Source organism: Biomphalaria glabrata, chromosome 7 (genome assembly GCF_947242115.1).
Source record: "Biomphalaria glabrata chromosome 7, xgBioGlab47.1, whole genome shotgun sequence".
NCBI classification, from domain to species: Eukaryota; Metazoa; Mollusca; class Gastropoda; family Planorbidae; genus Biomphalaria; species Biomphalaria glabrata.
This window is the reverse complement of record NC_074717.1, coordinates 36,621,108-36,642,263: the sequence shown is the minus strand read 5'-3', so window position 1 is coordinate 36,642,263 and position 21,156 is coordinate 36,621,108. Positions and strand designations below refer to the sequence as shown.

Genomic DNA, 21,156 nt, shown 5'->3' with positions numbered 1-21,156 from the left:
GGTCGTTGTGCTGGCCACATGACACTTTCGTTAGCCGTAGGCCACAGAATCAGATGAACTTTACATCATTTGCCATATAGAGTACAAGGTTTGAAAGGGGAACTTTACTTTTACTTTACTTTACTTGACATTTATTAGAGATTTCGTCAGGCTGATCCGATGACATCATTTTCAAATGTTTTCCTGAAGGATAAAACCTTATAGGGGAGGACAAAATTAACGCATTACGTGTGGCCTTTTTACATAAAACATGTAAGGAAACTATGGACTCTTTTAGTCGCGAAACGACTATGAATCATCTCATTGAAATATTTGTCAACCAGTAGTTTGGTTCTACTAATCAACAACCGTGCAGAACACCAAGCTTAGAACTCTTAACCACCGCTTCTCCAACCAAAGTGAGCTGTATTTGGTTTAAATTGTTCAAAATAGTTTTTTACTTGTGTTTCTACATACATCATGGGCGTAGCCAGGATTTCATTTAGAAGGGGGTGGGTTGAACCCCGAAAACCACCACCCTGGTTACGCCCATGGCAAACATATACATAGAGAATGAACCTGTGTTTATTGGTCAGTAGAAGTTACATTCATTGTTGTATGAAACAAAGTTTATTCAAGTTTGTGTAAGTTCGGCATAAAGAAGTTAATAGGCCTACAACGATTTAGTTCAGCGGTTCTAAACCTATTTAGCTCGGCGACTCCCTTTTACAATTCCTCACGTATTCGCGACCCCCAACAGTAAATTATTTTTGGTTATAAGTATGATGTTACAGAATTATAATTGGAGGCCTAATGTAAATATCTGATTTGCATTGCCAACGCTTAATGTTTGATCACAGTACAAAATGTCATTATATTCTTGAAATATCCATTTCTCCTATTAAGTGGGAAGCGTGGTCGAGAGGCTAGAGTGCGCTTGAACTTGGCTTGTCTTGGCTACCTAGAAGGGGGCTCGAGGTTCGACACCCGACTCGGGCAGAGTTGCGTTTACTGAGAGCCTAAATGAGATTGGACCAAAGCGCTCTGAGCATGCTATAAGCATGAAAGTAGCGCTATATAAAAGCTATAATATATATATACATATATAATATATATTACAAATCAAACTAATGGGGAAAGCACAGGAAACAAAAGTGTACAAGAGCAGCGGGGAGACAACTAAAGTGTCACTTGAGCTATATGGGGGAGATATGAGACACTGCGTTCAGCAAGAGTTTCTTACCGAGTAACCAGGAGAAGCCCATGCTGTCCTCCCCAGCTACCATTTGGAGTTCATCCAATGTTCATGGTGTCCAATGCCTTGTTAATTTCTAAACAAAGTTTACGTATTAAAATTCAAATTTATGGATGCCTTATTCAACCTCTTTAAAAACTTACATTGTTTAGTTCATATATTACGAATTAATCATTTTGTTTGACAATTGCATATAGAATGATATATGTAATTACTGGCCTCAATATTGTACTAACATATTAGACGAGAGTTCAGAAGAAGAGAGTCGGTATGCATTAATCTACTTTAATCTAAACTTATACAAATATTTCTGCTGAACAATTAAAATGTTCGAAATCAATTCTGATTCAGTTGTCTGCAACATCTAATAACAATATATTTAGTAAATTCCAATTGGAAAAAAAAAGTATTATGTGACAAGTTTAACATGTTAGAATGGAAAAAAAAATCCATAATTTCGATGGACATAAGCGACCCCTGAGAAATTGTCAGTCGACCCCAAAGGGGTCACGACCCACAGGTTGAGAACCCCTGATTTAGTTGGACTAGGTGTCTGGTGCTATAATCCAACGACCATGTATCAACAATTGATCAATGCCGATAGTATTTCTTATAAATTTTCTTGACTGACTTAACTTGAAGAAATGGTGAGTGACAGTGAGTGTGATTCTGGCCAGATGGCTGCCTGGTCGTGTGGCTTGTGCGCTGGACTGTCGCTTGGATTTATCGATGGTCCCGTATTACATTCTTAGCAAAGAACTTTCTAGCAACTTGAACAGATTTCTTTAAAAAAAACACTTGAATATAACGTGAAATGAGATACAGATCTAGTAGTAACAAAATGAAATGATATTTAAAACAAAATCGAACTCGCTACAAAAAACCTCCCTCTCACACGCCTCTCGCCTAGTGTCTCTCAACTATCATCCACGTGACTTCTAATTACGCCAGACCACCTCGTGGTTTCATCATAAACTCTCCAGCAAAAGAATAACTACCATACGCCCAACTTTCCTTATGGTTACCCTGGAAACACACACATACACTCCATAACACTCTTTGCGTTGTGACCTTTCTCAGACTTTCTCAAGCGATGTCTTCATATTGTTCTAATTTTATAATATTTCTATCACATAACTTATTTAGATTATTTCACATTCAGCTTTTTTTTAAACCCTCGGGGTATTAGTTTATTAGCACATATAATTTAATAAATTATCATAATGAGTTTTGAGGACAAAGATTTCTTTTACTTAATGAACTTGGAGGATACAAACACACACAGGCAGTGAATTATTAATATATTTCCAAACCAAAAGATAACATTATTAGGTTAAGCCATTGCAGGCACCGGCTGTTTGGGTACGTCAGATAAACGTATTCATAAAGAAATAAAAGAACCGTAGATAAGAGTAATCTTGCACTGAATATAAATACCTCATCACTAACACTACCGAATAACAGTTGAAATCATGGACAAACATTAAACTTTTATTTTTAACAATATAATTTTATTATGTTTTCATCTTGCAAAGAGAGATAAAACCTTATTCAACCGGCGGTAGCAGCATCCTGTCTTTTATGGCACTCAATGTTTTAGCAGTAGGCCTATCTGTAACTAGTTTGTGGTCAATGTGGTGTCTGTGTATAAGAGGAAGAATATAGTGTCAATCAGTGTACAGGCCAATCAGTATACAATAGAATTTCTGTACTTAAAACTTATGACAATCTCTTCGCGCAGATATGTGATTAGTGACTATTCTCTTTGAATTATCTTATTAACCTTTTGGGGGTTTGATTTCTTCATTCAGAAACAAACCTTTTTCTTTCAGCAAACAAGAGTCTGTCATAGTGATTAGGGGGGGGGGGCGAGATATATGTTGTATGTATGTATATTCTCTTAACTTCTGGTTCAGAGGTTCTCAAACGTTTTTGATCGGGGGACCTCTTTAAACAGCCCAAACTTGTTCACGGACTACTGAATGAAAAGGCAACTAAAGTACAAAGTACATAGGCTAGAAATGTAGCAACCGCAGTTTTCAAAGAGTACAAAATTTTAATTGGTGATGAGGTTCATTACGGCTATGAATTCGTGTTGTATCAAATAAGAAGATGGGAAAGCAGTCAACAACTTCTATACAGTAACCCAGAACGCAGGATATAAAATAGAAATTGTTTGTTTTTTTAACCCTTGTTCAAACATGGGGTTAAAGTTCATCGTTTGTGGATATTTCAATAAGCTGCTCCTGTGTTAGTACGGATTCATCTGTGATAACAGCCATATTGGTATATGAGTTTGTTCACGCGTTAAAGGGTTCAGTACCCAGTCTGTAACATCCAAGTGAAGCATGTCTTTAAATCTTGGGTTTAGGTCGTGATAGAATATGACGTTATAATTAAAAAGTAGTGAGTGGCGATTTGATCATTCTTAAAGTTATCCGATTGGATAAACTGGCTTTTAGAGAAGAAGTTGTTTTAACTAAATTTAATTTTCATATTTCTACGCAACCCGTTTGCTCGCCTTGCGGACCAATGGGGGTCCGCGGACCACGGTTTGAAAACCACTGTAGACCTTCTTGTTATTGTCAAGCACTTTGCTAGCACAAGGTGTGACATTGTTAGATAAGTTTTCTTTCAATGTAATTCTCCAAACTATTACCACAATTCACGAATGACTCGAGTTTGTAATTGTGTGGTGTCATTTTGGATAACTTATTAACTCGTATTTCGGATTGAAATCATTTTTGTAAAAGTAATAACTCTCATGATTGGAAATCCGCTGTAATGGCTTTAAGTTGCATAAGGCATACATCAAGGCGAGTGAAGAATAAATGTCTTTGCGAAGACTACGCTATACCATTGTGAGTTACTTTGATAATTTATTTCTTAAAAGTTTGTGTATTAAATTAATAATGGATATTTTCTGGATAATAGATATGTTTGAAACAAAATATCCAATGTATAGTCAGATTTTTTTCTAAATTTCTAAATCATATCGATATTAGGAGTATATATTTTTTTTTATTTGTGTTATACCGATATGATTTATTGGAATGTGATTACAAAGTAAACAGCTTTTATTTCAGCTTTATTTCAAGTATCATTTTACACCGACAATTCTCGACCAATCAACAGTTCCTGTAGGGATATGCGACGTTATGGCGCAGTCGTTTTTTGTGCGAAAGGTTCTTATGATAGTTTATAACACGCAAATCATTTTATAATAGACTATAGACATTTCAACTAAACTATAGTATATATAATAGACTTAACATTGTTTTTCCACTATATCATATTATATATAATAGACTAAACATTGTTTTTTCACTATACCATAGTATATATAATAGACTTAACATTGTTTTTCCACTATACCATATTATATATAATAGACTTAACATTGTTTTTCCACTATACCATATTATATATAATAGACTTAACATTGTTTTTCCACTATACCATATTATATATAATAGACTTAACATTGTTTTTCCACTATACCATATTATATATAGGCCTAATAGACTTAACATTGTTTTTCCACTATACCATATTATATATAATAGACTAAACATTGTTTTTTCACTATACCATAGTATATATAATAGACTTAACATTGTTTTTCCACTATACCATAGCATATATATTACACTTAACATTGTTTTTTCACTATACTATAGCATATATATTAGACTTAACATTTATTTCGACTATACTATAACATATATATTACACTTAAAATTGTTTTTCGATTATACTATAGTATATATAATAGACTAAACATTGTTTTTCAACTGTATTATAGTATATATATATATAGTATACGTTCCTCCCACTCCCTCCCCCCCCCCCTCAAAAAAAAAGTTTTGACATTTCATGAAATCATATTGCGAACTATGTCTGGTGGTAAGGTATCAACTCGGGACATGTCTTCTCGATGGTCCCGGGTTCAAACTTCTCGTCCACACATACATTATAATGTCAGTCCTATAACAATAATCACACGATACACACTTCAATCCCAAACCTAATGAAGAAATAAAAACGAATGTTCTTGACGTACATTTAAAACCAAATCCCCCGTGCCAAACTTAGATAGGTAACATTCGTTTTAAGGATACAAGAAAATAAATGATCATAATTAGTGTGTCTACTACAATGATGCCCAAAATACGGCCCGCAGGCCAGATGCGGCCCGCAACGTAGTTCCATCCGGCCCGCTGAAACGTCGACACAAAGTGTAGAAATCTCCCCCCCCCCCCCCCATGGTGGATCAATAAAGAAAATGAGTCGGTTGTAAGGCTAGCTAGGATGTTGCTCACATTTTAAATAGACAAACGAAGCCATTAACTAAGGCGTAAAAAGAAAGATCAACTTCACATATAGGCCTAAATAGTTAATGTAAGTACTAGATCCACGGGTTTCTAATCAAATAGTGTCAGGTCAATTTCATTTCGTTTTTTGTACATTTTGTGGCCCTCGACAAAAGTGTCGGAAATAAAATGGCCCGCAGATCGAATTAGGTTGGGCATCACTGGTCTACGGCATTGATCCGGGGACTTCTTTAAACAGTCCAAACTTGCCCACGGACTACTGAATGAAAAGGCAACTAAAGTACATAGGCTAGAAATGTAACCAAAAAAATCAAATAACTGGATGAGGCTAGAAATGTATCAATAAATCAAATAACTGGATGAGGCTAGAAATGTATCAATAAATCAAATAACTGGATGAGGCTAGAAATGTATCAATAAATCAAATAACTGGATGAGGCTAGAAATGTATCAATAAATCAAATAACTGGATGAGGCTAGAAATGTATCAATAAATCAAATAACTGGATGAGGCTAGAAATGTATCAATAAATCAAATAACTGGATGAGGCTAGAAATGTATCAATAAATCAAATAACTGGATGAGGCTAGAAATGTATCAATAAATCAAATAACTGGATGAGGCTAGAAATGTATCAATAAATCAAATAACTGGATGAGGCTAGAAATGTATCAATAAATCAAATAACTGGATGAGGCTAGAAATGTATCAATAAATCAAATAACTGGATGAGGCTAGAAATGTATCAATAAATCAAATAACTGGATGAGGCTAGAAATGTATCAATAAATCAAATAACTGGATGAGGCTAGAAATGTATCAATAAATCAAATAACTGGATGAGGCTGATAAGATGCCATGAATGTATTTCTGCCCCGCTCAATGTCTGTAAGTAACAACAACAATTTTCAACGCGCACAAAATTTTAATCGGTGATGAGGTTTATTACGGCAATGAATTCATGTTGTACCAAATAAAGAAGATGGGAAAGCAGTCAACAACTTCTATACAGTAACCCAGAACGCAGGATATAAAAGAAAAAGAAAGAAAAAACGCGTAATGTCCAAATGTCCTACTTTGTGGGATGAGTGGTCTACAGGCTAAGTACGCTTGAACTTGGCTTGGAATCGGATAACTATCAAGAGGGCTTGAGGTTCGATACCCGACTTGAGCAGAGTTGTTTTTAATGAGCGCCCAAATGTAGCATAGAAAACATTCTCTCAGACCCCCCCCCTTTTCCCCCACTGGTCCACAAATGAGATTGGACCAAAGCGCTCTGAGCATGCTATAAGCATGAAAGCAGCGTTCTATAAAAGCAATAAATTAAATTAAATTTGTTCTAGGGGCAAGTTGGCATTTATCATTAGTCTAAAGATTAAGCTTTTGATAATATTAACTCATTGCTACTGCGCCTTCTCCTCCCTGAGCCCTGTGAGAGCTTAGCCGGGTCATTTTGTGTTCACTTGCTCCTTGTAAAATGTTCAGGAAGCTTTACCTTTATGTCATTTTAATTGTTTAATCATTAACATTGTTCAATACGATGACGATGACATGAGAAATTAGGTCAAGATGGAGAGATGGAATTACCAAAAATTAATTCAGGAATAGCAATTTATTTTCCGTAACCATACGATAGGCTTCAAATTTTATTTTTTAAAGAAGGAGGACATGTTACAAATGGCACCATTGAAACATTTAAACTATAATGTTTGAATATACTTGGCCTGCTTTTCAAATGAGATCTAAGTAATCATCAGCTTTGAATTGTTTAATTAATAAAATGAAAATAATATACTAGCCAAGGGAATAATGATAACTGACCTCGCGGATGTGTTCGAAGCCCTTAGAACAGGCATGTCAAACACGGCGTTCAGGGGCAGCATGCGGCCCGCAACCACCTTGCATGCTGCCCGCTTGGCCACCTAAAAAATTATCAAAATAATGTTAAACTATTACGCTGGAAAATAAAAGATGACAAGCTAATTAAATTAAGAAATAGTATTTGTTAAACTGAACAACGAGATTGAGTCTGCAGTGAAAGCCAGATACATTTTTTTCACTCTTAATCGCAAGCCATAGCTAATCATTTAGTGAAAGGGATTTTATGAAGGAGTGTGTCGTTAAAGCTGCCGAAGTAATTTGTACAGAAAATGTGAAAGCATTCAGAGAAATTACGTTAATTAGTAACACTGTGGCATAGAGAATAAATGACATGTCAATCAGCTCGCGTGAACAATTAAAGAACAAAATAGATTTTGAAATATTCTCATTGGCTCTCTATGAGTCAACTGATGTAACGGGTGTAGCACAGTTGGCTATACTCATAAGGACCTGTGACAGGAATTTTGTGATACATGAGGAGTCACTTGACCTTTTTTCTATACATAACACCACAACAAGCGAGGATGATTTTGAGAAATAACAGGAGGTGATATTGCAGTACAATTTACCTTTGGTAAAACTAGCTATTCTAACAACGAATGGCGCACTAACCATTATTAAATGGTTTTGATGCAAAGCTACTTGCAAAAAATAAGAGAGACTAATGCTAATTTTAAATTTGCTCATTTTCAGTGCATCATTCACCAAGGAATATAACGCACAAAGCAATTATAATTCCAACATGTCATAAGACTGGTTTCAGTCACTATCAATTTTATTCATGCCCGTGGTTTAAATCATCGCCAATTTTCTGGATGACATTGGACACAAAATTTGCTGGCTCTCATGTCATAAAGAATTGAAGAGATTTGTTGTACTGCCTGAAGAAATTGTATTATTTCTGAACATGTAAGGTGAACCTGTTGAACATTTCCATACTGACGAATTGGTTCAGGATTTGGCATTTGCAATTGATCTCACTGGTCACCTGCAAGAATTGAATTCGAAACTTCAAAGTAAAGACTAAATTGTCACAACTGCTTGTGATCATGTGAATTGCTTTGAAGCAAAATTACGACTGTGGATAAACCAAATATGAAGAGAAAATCTTGTTCACTTCTCAACGTGTCAGGAACTAAAAAGATTAAATACGGCTACAACATTTGGTAAATATGTCTTACACCTGGAATCGTTAGTAGAAGCTTTCAATGACCGTTTTCGTGACTTCGTTTGATACGAGCAAGAATTTTCGTTGTTTTTATCTCCATTTTTATTTGCTTCTGAAAATGCTGCTGGTAATGTGCAATTAGAGCTGATAGAATAGCAGTTAGATTCTTTGTTGAAAGCGAAGTATAATGAAGTGGCTGCGCCAAAATTTAGTTATTTACCTAAACGGTACGTTCAATTGCTGAGATTTGCAGCCAGAATTCTAGCTATTTTTGTAAGCAGTTCTTTTTTATAATGAAAGCTACAAATCACCTCACCGTTCGAGATTATCTGATCAAAATTTGTCTTCAGTAATGATAGTGTCAGTGACAAACAAACTTCCACCCGATATTAATAAACTTGTATTACAGAAATATGTCAAGCATCAGGACAAAGAAAATATGTGCAATCATAGTAATTTAGTTATTTTTAATTATGAAATTATACTGCAAATTTAGCTAACTAAGGGACATGTATGCCATTAATTATTGTATTCTATTGTATTGTTTCTAATTTATATAAAACTAGTAAGCTGTTTTGCAACTGATTTTTGGCTGCGGAACCTCAGGCCATAGTAAGTTTTTTATGCCGCCCATACGCCTTAACGAGTTTGACAATCCTGCCTTAGAAGATTCTTGTTATCTGTCAGAAGGCAATATTACAGAATTGCCACATTACGAGAAAATTCCACAGGGGACACTGTTAAAGGTATTATAAAGAATTTTGTTTACCTCTAAAAAAAAACCTCGACATTAGCAGTGGCAGAGAATAAAAATTTATTCATTTCTATGATAATTAAAGATCTATTATGACTCATAAAACTATGGATTTTAATCAACCAAATTTACTGTTTAATTTTTAAGAAATCCGCAGCCATCATTGACATTCCCATACAATTATTTCATTAAAAAATGAAAAAAAAACTGAAAGCGAAAAAATAAAATATGAAAACGTAGGCTTCTAAACATAGTAGCTGTGATGAGTGACACTAATTAGTTGAGTATTTTTATAAGATAAGATAAGAGTAAAATGGTTTTTATGTCATGTATTACTATACCAAAATACAGCGATGTAGATCTGATAGAAAAAAAATTTAAAGACCGTCAGAATGTCAAGACATTTTTTTACTTCTTCTGGTCTAAGTAGTCTTACACATTAGATTGTCACCTACATGATTAGAGGACACCTATAATCTAGAGGACGTCAGAAAGGAGGGCAAAACTTTAAGGAACAGAAAACAAAGAAAGAAAAAGTTGGTTTTGAAAGCTGGGCTTGTATTTTATTTGTGAACCATATCAGTATATGAAAGGCTAGACTCTATCTACGTGCGTTTAAACGTCAATTACATTTGACACAAACATTCACTGATTTTCATAACACTTATCAGTCATTGTTTCTTACAAGTTTCTTGTATTTGCGCATCGAACAGTTAAGATCGTACTCTCCAGTCTGTCAATGCAAAGTTTCATTATAGACTAAACAATGTCAAGGACGCTCAGTACCATTTAAAAAAAAAACATATCTTGTCAACACTTCCGTTATTTTGTACACCGGATACACCTAAAAAGCTTTGCTATTTATAGTTTTTACGCCTTGAATGAAAATGTATAATCGCTTAGTATTGTCTACACACTATCCATGAGGCCACCGTAGCGAACATAATATCTGCTGTTCAATGTAAGTTAAAAACTATTTGTAAATGCATTTTCTGCCATTTCCCTATGCCAGGACATAGAAAACTGCAGACGTCTTTATGAGTTTTAAAAAGAATAAAATATCAGAAATTACGTCTGTTATTATTACTTAATAAAGCAGGCGCGGTGGCTGAGTGGTAAAGCGATTGGCTTCCGAGCGGTCCCGGGTTCGAATCTCGGTGAAGACTGGGATCAGATCATTATGGCGCTTCTGAGTCCATCCAGCTCTAGCGGGTCCCTGACACAAAGGCGGTTGGCCATTGTGCTGGCTACATGACACCCTCGTTAACCGTGGGCCACAGAAACATTTAGAACGCAAGGTCTGAAAGGAGAACTTTACTAAAAACAGAATTATATGTGCTGTGTTTCCAGGGGCGTAGTTAGAAATTTTTCCTCATTTTAGGACCCGGGGGGCTTGACCTCCTTGGGGGCCCCTGCATTTTGCGTAATACTTTATATTTAATGTAAAAAAACACTCATTTGGGCCCCCCCTCAAGTAAGGGCGCTGGGGATTTTGAAAGTCTCCCCCCTCCTCCCCTCACCCTAGCTACGCCATTGGGTGTTTCACAATCAGTTGCTAAAACAAATAGAAAGTACTTTAGTACTTTATTTAGATTTAATTATGACGACCTTTGCGATAGAATTACTTTAATTAGTCGCCGCTTTCCAGGAGGTTTCAACACCTTTATAGTTTAATTATATTTTAAAGTGTGTTATAGCACCATTGGACGTATAAATACAATTAGAGGACCCTTGTAAGACCCATGTAAGACCCTTGTAAGACCCATGTAAGACCCTTGTAAGACCCATGTAAGACCCTTGTACGACCCTTGTAAGACCCTTGTAAGACCCATGTAAGACCCTTGTACGACCCATGTAAGACCCTTGTAAGTATGTAAGAAACAGGTGCCCATTACCTCATCTGCCCTAGATCGTAATTTATGAAAGGGGAACTTTACCTTTTACCTTAAAGAATGTAGAAAATCCGCCGCCGAGGACAGACGCAGACGGCGAAAAGAAAATCTAAATCGACCACCTGTGGACAATGGTTATGCTTGCCCTGGATGTGGCAAAATATGTAGGTCACAGCTGGGGCTGCGCAGCCACAGGAAATACTGCATTCCTCACTAATCTTCGGACTCGAAGACAATACTTATTATGTAGGCTTTGATATTAGATACGTGAACAAAATTGTGAAGTTGCTAAAATCAAAGAAAACAGTACCGATATATTTCATTCATTTATATTGTTGCTCATAGACTCTGTTGAAATGTTTCTTTCTTTTTTTTTATACAGAGGTGACTCCAGTGGAAGATAAACAACTGATGTAGGCACCAGCTTTAGAACTAATAATGACGTCATCGTTTGTCTTATACTCTCGAAGCATTTGGAAATGTACAGAGAACAACTGTGCTCCTTGTCGCTCTCATCATTACTGTGTATATTTCAACGCACCAGAGTGTGTTTCGTCATCAAAACGTGTGTCCTTATATTTGCAGTAGTTCTGGTCTCAATGTTCATCCGTCCACTCAGGAATACTCTCCTGCATCCGGTCTGGCCGAAACCATGGACGCACGTTACGACCATTGATCTTCTGATGATGGAAACAAGGACGAAAGGTCCGGAAAATGTCGTAGACCTGCCGCAGTGTCCCACCGTCGTGACGCCAACTGTAACTGAAAAGGATCCACGCTTAGACGCCATTTTGATCTACGATAAAGTCAGTGAGACGAGACTCAAATCTGAAGACCACAAACACTTTCTGCCGGTGATGAATGGAAAAGAGAAGCGCAGTTTCATACAAATGTTTTTCGTTTTGGCGGAAAGTCTCCAGGGAGCAGGAGTGAAATTTTTCCTCGAGTCCGGCTCCTTGCTGGGCTCTCAGAGACATCATGGACTCATACCTTGGGACGATGACATTGACATAGCGATCCACGTCAATGATTGGTTGACTGTACGTGGAGCGCTCTCTTGCATCGAAGGATACGTTTTGAAAGTTGATCCCATCATGCATTGGAAATTTTACGGAAACGCTTCCCGGTATCCGTTTATCGACATTTTTTTCTACACAGGCAACGACGAATACATATGGGCCATAACCGACTATACGAGACGAAATTTAGTAGCCAAAAAATCTGAAGTATTCCCCCTTAGTTACGAACTATTTGAAGGTATTGAAATGCCCGTACCAAAAATGGCAGAATTTATAGCTAGAAATTTTTTTGAATTTGACTATTGTGTATCTAGAAGTTCAAATCATAAAACCGGTGAACCTCTTGATGAAATAACTTTACTTTGCTCTTCATTGTCATATATGTATAACATGTTTCATCTAGACAAATGATGTTTGTTCTAAAATTCTTTAATATAGTTCTATATGTTTGTGTTCTTATATTAATATAACCAAATAATGTTAGGCTTTTTTTAAGAGAGCGCGAAGGCCTATATTATTTTCTTACCTTTTTTAATAGTTAAACAAATTATTATAATAAGTAATTATAACATTGGATCTAACAATGAGACATATTATTACTCAGCTCACTAAGCTGTAGACCTACAAATAATAAATAATTGATTGCTAATGTAACACTTTAAGCTATTTAATTTAATTTTATAAAAGTAGCATGCAGCATATAGTCTACAGATTAGCAATGATTACGATAAAAGGACTATGGTGGGAAGCGTGGTCTTGAACTTGGCTTGGCTTGGCTACCTAGAAGGGGGCTCGAGGTTCGACACCCGACTCGGGCAGAGTTGTGTTTACTGAGCGCCCAAAGGCAGCACGGAAAACCAACTCCTAGATACCCCCTCCACTCCCCTCCCCACCGGTCCACAAATGAGATTGGACCAAAAGCACTCTGAGCATGCTATAAGCATGAAAGTAGCGCTATATAAAAGCTATAATAATAATAATAATAATAATAATATGCTTAATAATCTCAAATGATTATTTTTTTTATTGTAATGATTATTTCTCGTAAATATCGGCATTGGGTGCAGCAGAACGGACGGGAAGGGGGGGGGGTATGTACTGTATGTCGCCACCTTTGCTTTTCTGTCTTTACAGAAGAAACAGCGATACAATGATCACAAAGTGTAAAAGTTGAGTCTATATTGGAATGACATTTATATGAGCGTGTAATAGAGTACGTATTATATATAATATATGGTGGCAACTATGCACATAAGTAGTCTGTGAATGATGACATGTGCTTGTGTTGTTTTTTGTTGTTGTTGTTGTTGTATAAATTTACAGTTAAGATTGACGAACGTAGTTGACAACGAAAATTAAATTGAAAAGTGTTGAAAAGTGGTGTTGAAAAGTGTTGATGTGCATTATTGTTCTTGGATAATATAATAGCTTCATCTATCGTGTTTAACTCTAGGTGGCTCTGACAATCGCAAACTTTCTTTTAGTTTGTATAACATTGGAGAAAAAAAAACGGGGGGGGGGGTTAGCCATTATTTAGAAATTAGAAACACCAACTGCGCTTGTAAACATGCTGCTAGGCAACTAATGTGGGAAAACGGGGACGAGGCAGCCGAGTGGTTTAAGCGCTAGGCTTCCGAACCTGGGTTTGAATCTCAGTGAAGACTGATTTTGAATTTCGGGATTGTTAGGGCACCCCTGAGTCTACCCAACTCTAATGGGTACCTAACTTTTTGTTGGGGAAAGTAAAAGCGGTTGGTCGTTGTGCTGGCTACATAACACCCTGCTCGTTAACCATTAGCCAAAGAAACAGATGACCTTAACATCATCTGCCCTACAGATCGCTAGGTCTGAAAGGGGAACTTTACTTAAAAATGTGGGAAGTATGTATGTGGGAACGTGTTTAATTTAGCTTGCATTGCAGTACAACATTGAAGTACAACATTGAAGTACAACATTGAAGTACAACATTGCAGTACAACATTGAAGTACAACATTGAAGTACAACATTGCAGTACAACATTGAAGTACAACATTGAAGTACAACATTGAAGTACAACATTGAAGTACATCATTGAAGTACAACATTGAAGTACAACATTGAAGTACAACATTGCAGTACAACATTGAAGTACAACATTGAAGTACAACATTGCAGTACAACATTGAAGTACAACATTGAAGTACAACATTGAAGTACAACATTGAAGTACATCATTGAAGTACAACATTGAAGTACAACATTGCAGTACAACATTGAAGTACAACATTGAAGTACAACATTGCAGTACAACATTGAAGTACAACATTGAAGTACAACATTGCAGTACAACATTGAAGTACAACATTGAAGTACAACATTGCAGTACAACATTGAAGTACATCATTGAAGTACAACATTGCAGTACAACATTGAAGTACAACATTGAAGTACAACATTGCAGTACAACATTGAAGTACAACATTGAAGTACAACATTGCAGTACAACATTGAAGTACAACATTGAAGTACAACATTGCAGTACAACATTGAAGTACAACATTGAAGTACAACATTGCAGTACAACATTGAAGTACAACATTGAAGTACAACATTGAAGTACAACATTGTACAACAATTTTCATGCATATTGATTCAGCAAAATTAATGGTGAAATAAAAAATTGAATGGTGAAAAAAAAAGGACACTTCGTTTATTTCAGTTAATTCTGAGGCCCAGAACTCAATGTATATAATAAAGTTAAAAGATTACATAGCAATTAACAAACAGCCTGCATCAGAGTCTAGAAGACTTTTCATGTGCACTAGTATCGCAGGTTAGTAGAGGCGCTAGCCATTTTTCGTTTGGCACGTTTTTCGTCCAGAGTAGATGCAAATGCTTTTTTTGCTATCCATAGCTTTCTTGTTCACCATCTCTCTCCAGATGCCTGGTCGTGCGGTTTGCGCGCTGGACTGTCGTTCGGATTTATCGATGGTCGAGGGTTCAAATCCTGCCCACTCCCATCCCCCGTCGTCCTGCGGGAGGTTTGGACTAGGAAGTAAACTATCTTCAACTCTGAAGGAACATCCGAAACATGTAAAACATTTTACAAACAAACATTTTACAGATACTGCGGTCTAGGGCTATGTCTTCCCAGTAGTCAGCGTCAATTTCCACTGTTTTGATGTTCCGTTTGATTACATCCACATATCGGAGATGGGGACGACCAGTTTTTATTGAGCCAGTCGCGATTTGTCTATAAAGGATGATTTTTGGGATACGATTGTCTTCCATCCGGCGGACGTGACCAAGCCAGCGCAGTCAGCGTTGTTTAAGGATTGTAAAGATGCTGGGAAGACCTGTTCGAGCAAGTATCCCAGTGTTACACACTTTTGTCATGTGATTTTTAAGATTCTTCGGAGGCAGCGCAAGTGAATTGAATTTAGTTATCTCTTTTGTTTTATATAGATAGTCCATGCAGTTCATGCAGTACAGTAGCGTGCTCAGACAAATGCCTTGTAGACCTCAATGTTTTCATTGTAATGAGCTTCCGGTTTTCCCAAACTCTTGGTCCGAGTCTATCGATGGTCGTCGAAGCCTTCCGTATGGAGATTTATGCCTTCAGTGGATTAGTTAAACGCGTAGTGGATTGGGAGTGAAAAGAGTATTCCGAAGAGGTTTGGGCCAGGATGCATCCTTGTTTAACTCCGCTGTTTATGTTAAAACTATCGTAGCAGGCACCATTGAACTTCACAGTACCCATGATATTTTGTTGGAAAGCAATAACTGCATTTAGTAGCTTAGGTGGACAGCCTATTTTCTTTAAAATTGTAAAGAGGCCATCTATGCTGACTAGATCGAATGCCTTAGTCAGGTCCATGAACGCTATATACTGAGGCATCAGGTCCATGAACGCTATATACTGAGGCATCCTTTGTACTCTGCACTTTTACTGCAGCTGACGTAGAGAGCATACCATGTCAATTGTGGATCTCCCTGAGCAAAAGCCACATTGGAAATTTGGGAAGACCTAATTGGCGAGTTTTTGTAGCTTGAGTAGTATCACTCGGGCAAAAAATTTGCCTACAAAACTTAGGAAGGAAGTTCCCCTGTAGTTGCTGCAATCGCTTTTATCGCCTTTGTTCTTGTACAGGGTGCCGATATTAGCATCCCGCAGGTCCTGTGACACAGCACCTTCTTGCCAACATTTGCTGAGAAATTCGTGTAGAGGTTGGCTTAGTTTACTTTTGCACTGTTTCAGAAGATCTTGGGGGGAATGCCATCAGAGCCAGGGGCTGTGCCAGCAGCCATTTTTTCTTAGCTTTCTTGAGCTCTACTAAAGTAAGTTCTTCATCTAGCTCAGTCATTGTGAGTAGTTCATAGCGTCAAGGGCTGAGGCTGAGACTGAGGCTGAGCTTGTTTTTGCATAGAATTCGGAGTAGTGTTCAACTCATCTGAACATTTGTTTGCTCTTGTCAGTGATGATTTCCCCAGTGATTGATTTAAGTGGTGCTGACTTGTTTTGGGCGGGTCCGAGAGCCTTTTTGATTCCGTCATACATCACGCTGATGTTGCCAGTTTGGGATGCGAGCTGAATACTTTCATTTAGACCTACCAAGTATTCGTTATCAAAGTTACGTGCTCTCCTCTGTAAGCAGATTTAGTGGGCAGCGCCTTGTTTGTAATGAATGCATCTCTCTTTACAATGATGAAAAGTGTTAGGAAAGCTGATTTAGAGTTGTAACAATAGTTCCGCTTTGTAATTCTCATTCTAAAGATGTCTAGGGAAGTCTTTTTTATGATATACTTAGTTTTTCTGTTGCTATGTTTCCAGAAGCGTATTTGTATTTGCGACAATTTGCTTTCAAAAGATTCCGTAAACTGCGTTTGGAGATCAAAGGTGGCACATCGTGTCGAGATACTCCGTTCTAATTGGTAGGATGGATTTTTTATTTGCAGACTGTTGGTCTTACAACATATCAAGGAGTGCACTTTGATAGAACCTTGTAAGTGTGACAAATTTCAAACCTGGAGGAACTGTAATTAAAAGATAATGACAATAAAAAGAATTACATGATGCTTACCATGATGTAGCGTGCCGAATAGGAAAGGCTGGGAGCATTTTCCAAAGGCTGCAGCCTATTTGGACAAGCCAAGCTATTGGACTCGAGACAAAAATACACCTTCTCAACACAATCGTCATCCCAACAGCAACATACACATGTGAGACAAGGAAGTTGTCTGTCAAAATTGAGAAAAGACTAAATGTGGCTCAACAAAAATGGCTTGGATTTTGGGAGTCAGTTACACAGATCGGGTCTCAAACAAGGAAACCCTATGCCGAACTGGGAGTCGAACACTTAGTGTTGTGACAGAGGTTTGCAGGACATGTTCTCCGACAAAATGAACTACGCATACCAAAAGTTGCGATGACATGGAAGCCAATACGAGGAAAGCGCAAACAGGGACGTCGTCGTATAACTTGGCGCCACACTTTCATGGAAGACCTCAGGTGGAAGGAGGCTTCATACATTGCCAGTGACAGATCTTTGTGGAGACAGCTTGCCGCCCAATGCGCCGAGCGGTGTGGGAGGACCTAAGTCTAAGTACGATACGTTATAGGGCTGAAAAGAAAGAAACAGACTCACACAGTGTCGGATTTACCACAGGCTAGAGCTTAGAGCATTCTTGGAGGCTCCCAAAAGAAATTAGACTTATTATCAATCATATTGAAGAAAGAGCAAATGAAAAAAAAGAGTAACCAGTGGGGGAGGGGGGGAATTAATGAGGGGCTCCATATCTCAAACATCTTAGGGCCTTATCAAGTCTAAAAGTAGTCCTACTATTATGAACAAATGAAACGATCTAGAGGACGACCTGTCCAACCAACAATTTCTAATATTCAAACTTGTTAATTGTGAGATGTTAAAATACAAACATTGTAACTACATAAAAGCATATCACCCTCCCCACCCCATATATATATATATTTAACAAAGTATTTAAGGTTATGAAAACATATTTTTGAACCATAACTACAAATGTGTTCCATGTTCGATAATCAGTAATAACGCAATTATTATATTCTAAAACAGTGGTTTTCTCCCTTGTTTTTACTGTTTAAAATTGGGTACTGTGGGATTTACATGTTTGTTTTTTAATACTAGGTGTATCTATACATATTATTATATTGCTTTGATTACCTTTTTATAACTGAAATTTTGTTTTTCATTCAGTGTGTAGGAAACTAAAAAATAAGGCCTATAGATAATTTGTGCAGAATGAGGCAAAAAACACTGGATCAATCAGCAGCACGCCATGAACCTGTCTAAGGAATCGCGAGGAAAAATGTAGACGAATAGGGAACTTAGATAAGGTCTCGATCCTCTATGAATGTCCAGGATACTGCTTTCTACGTCTTCTAGTGCCTCGCCTTTTGACTGTGAAATGTGTGTGCGTTGGTCGCCTTGGTCTGTGATGTGTGTGTGCGTTGGTCACCTTGGTCTGTGATGTGTGTGTTGTTGGTCGCCTTGGCCTTTGACGTGTGTGTCATTGGTCGCTTGGTCTGTGATGTGTGTGTCGTTGGTCGCCTTGGTCTGTGATGTGTGTGTGTGTCGTTGGTCACCTTAGTCTGTGATGTGTGTGTGTCGTTGGTCACCTTGGTCTGTGATGTGTGTGTCATTGGTCGCCTTGGTCTTGAGCACCTTGCTCTTCCCTCTGATTTTGGTCGTTGAGTTGTCTGCAACGATGCTTATATTTTCCTTCATCTGCTGTTTAGTGTGCGAGAGAAGAGCCAGGTCACCCGCCAAGCCCAGATCGTCCAACTGCTATCAATGTTGTGCAAATCAGAAACTAACGCTGTTACTGAAAGATTATTCTCTGTGAACCAGTAAAAATAAACAGTTCAAGGTGGAAACACCAAAAGGACGTCTTACTCCTTCAAGTGCAAATTTGACAACGAAATTTCCGAAAATCTTTGGTAAAAAATGAATGGCACTATTTTGCCATAGGAGGCGCGGTGGTTGAGTGGTGAAGCGCTTGGCCTCCAAACCGGAAGTCACTAGGATTTTTGCTTTTTGCTTTTGAAATCCTTAGGGCACCTCTGAGTCCACCCAGCTCTAATGGGTACCTGACATTAGCTGGGAAAAGGTACAGGCGGTTGATCGTTGTGTTGGCTACATGACACCCTCGTTAACCGTAGGCCACAGAAGCAGATGACCTTTACAACATCTGCCCTATAGATCACAAGGTCTGAAAGGGGAAATTTGATATGATTTTGCAAGAACCGAAACTTGACAAAGAGATTCATGCGCCCATGCAAACACGAACTCACTGCAGCAGCCACGCTAAATGGTGATGGTGCAGCTGAAAAGGGAAGATAACGTATAACAAATTTAAAATACCGTTTTTGTGTTTTTATTTTTAAAATGCAATATTGTAATGATAGTTAAAAGCACCATTGCTCGGCCTATCTTTTTTTTTTTAAATGCCCCATGATTGACGTGTACCATCTTTTCGCTCTCAAAATATCAGGTCACCTTATTTAGAGCAGTCAAACTGTAATGTAATCAAACCCTGGGACCCAGCCAAAGCTCACTCGTGTAGTTGAAATGTAGAACGAATGGTATTTTTCTTAATCGTTCTCATTGTTATGTTGGAGTGTTCATATGACTAGACCAATATATGAGATGAACTGCGCAGTGGTTTCCAAATCAGGGAGCTCTCCATATAGTTTTCTTTCTATTGGGGTGATTTGGGGCCAATGTCTTATACGGGCCTCTTGGTAGAGAGAGCAGTTTTGGAGGACGTGGTCGGCATTTTCTGGTGATACTCCACGTGGGCAGATTTCACTGGTTCCAATTTTGAGCTTCCGGAACATGTGTTGTCGCATTCTGTTGTGTCCGGATCTGAGTCGAAAGATTAGACGTTGGTCTTGTCGGGATAGCTTATAGTAAGCATCATCTTTCTTGTGATTTGGATGGGAGCTCGTCCATTTCTCATTTATTTTATCTACAATTAATTTCTTCATTTCTTCTGGATAGAGTGCAGAGTTTACTTGTGAGTTTGTTCTCCCACTCTTGGCGAGTGTGTCAGCCTTCTCATTTCCTGCTAGTTGTTAAAGTCGAACATTAATTTTAAACTGGATAAAATTCTAAAAATAAATTCGGATGACTCCACCAGTAGGCCCTACTACCAAGAAAGCTATTAATGACATAGTGGAAGTGAAACTAATTTTCTAATACAAGCAGCATTTCAAACGTTCGGAATAAAAGAACTATCTAAATAGCCGACTTTTATTTAAAAAAAAAAAGAAAAAAAAAGGTTTCAAGCCTTGGTAGGCTATACATATCAGTGTTAACAAAAAAGAAGAGCATATTTTAAAGCCAAAAGCATAGATGACAGAAGAATCCACAGATTCTTCAAAACTATAGAATCTCTATCAAAATAAAAACTACTGCGTAAAAACTACAAAATTGCTATGAATACTGCCATAACAAAACACGCTGATAAAATTGAAGTATAAAATGATACACTGCACATGTGCTAAAGAATATTAGCGAATTCTTAAAGGGAAAAAAAAAAAGATTGATAGTAGGTAATTACAATAATAATTGACAGATTTTAAAAGTTTTCTAAATCTCAGTAACTATTACTAACTATAGCTCGTCTCAATATATCGAGCCAGATAACTAGTTATTATTTTTGTTATAATTATAATTTATAATCTTTATTTGTAATATTGCCTTTGTAGCCAATGTGCTTTGTGGCAAAACAAATAAAATTGTTATTGTTATTGACCCCTTTTTTTTCTAAATTTGAAGTGCGTAAATCGTGTGTAAACAAGAGTTCCTTCCCTCAATGATTCGCTACGCCGGCTTCCAGGCTTTGCGACGTT

At 37.4% G+C, this 21,156-nt stretch overlaps 1 protein-coding gene across 1 annotated transcript; it reads left to right on the top strand.

Moving 5' to 3' along the window:
• The first annotated feature begins 3,660 nt into the window (after positions 1 to 3,660).
• Positions 3,661 to 13,675, top strand: LOC129927187 (uncharacterized). Its single transcript, XM_056034570.1, has 2 exons — positions 3,661 to 4,095; positions 11,647 to 13,675. The coding sequence occupies exon 2, from the start codon at positions 11,744 to 11,746 to the stop codon at positions 12,692 to 12,694; it is 951 nt and encodes a 316-aa protein (XP_055890545.1). The 5' UTR covers positions 3,661 to 4,095; positions 11,647 to 11,743; the 3' UTR covers positions 12,695 to 13,675.
• The last annotated feature ends 7,481 nt before the right edge of the window (positions 13,676 to 21,156 follow it).

Excerpts from the sequence above, each read along its gene's own strand:
- LOC129927187 (XM_056034570.1), top strand. The coding sequence starts at position 11,744 with ATGTACAGAGAACAACTGTGCTCCTTGTCGCTCTCATCATTACTGTGT.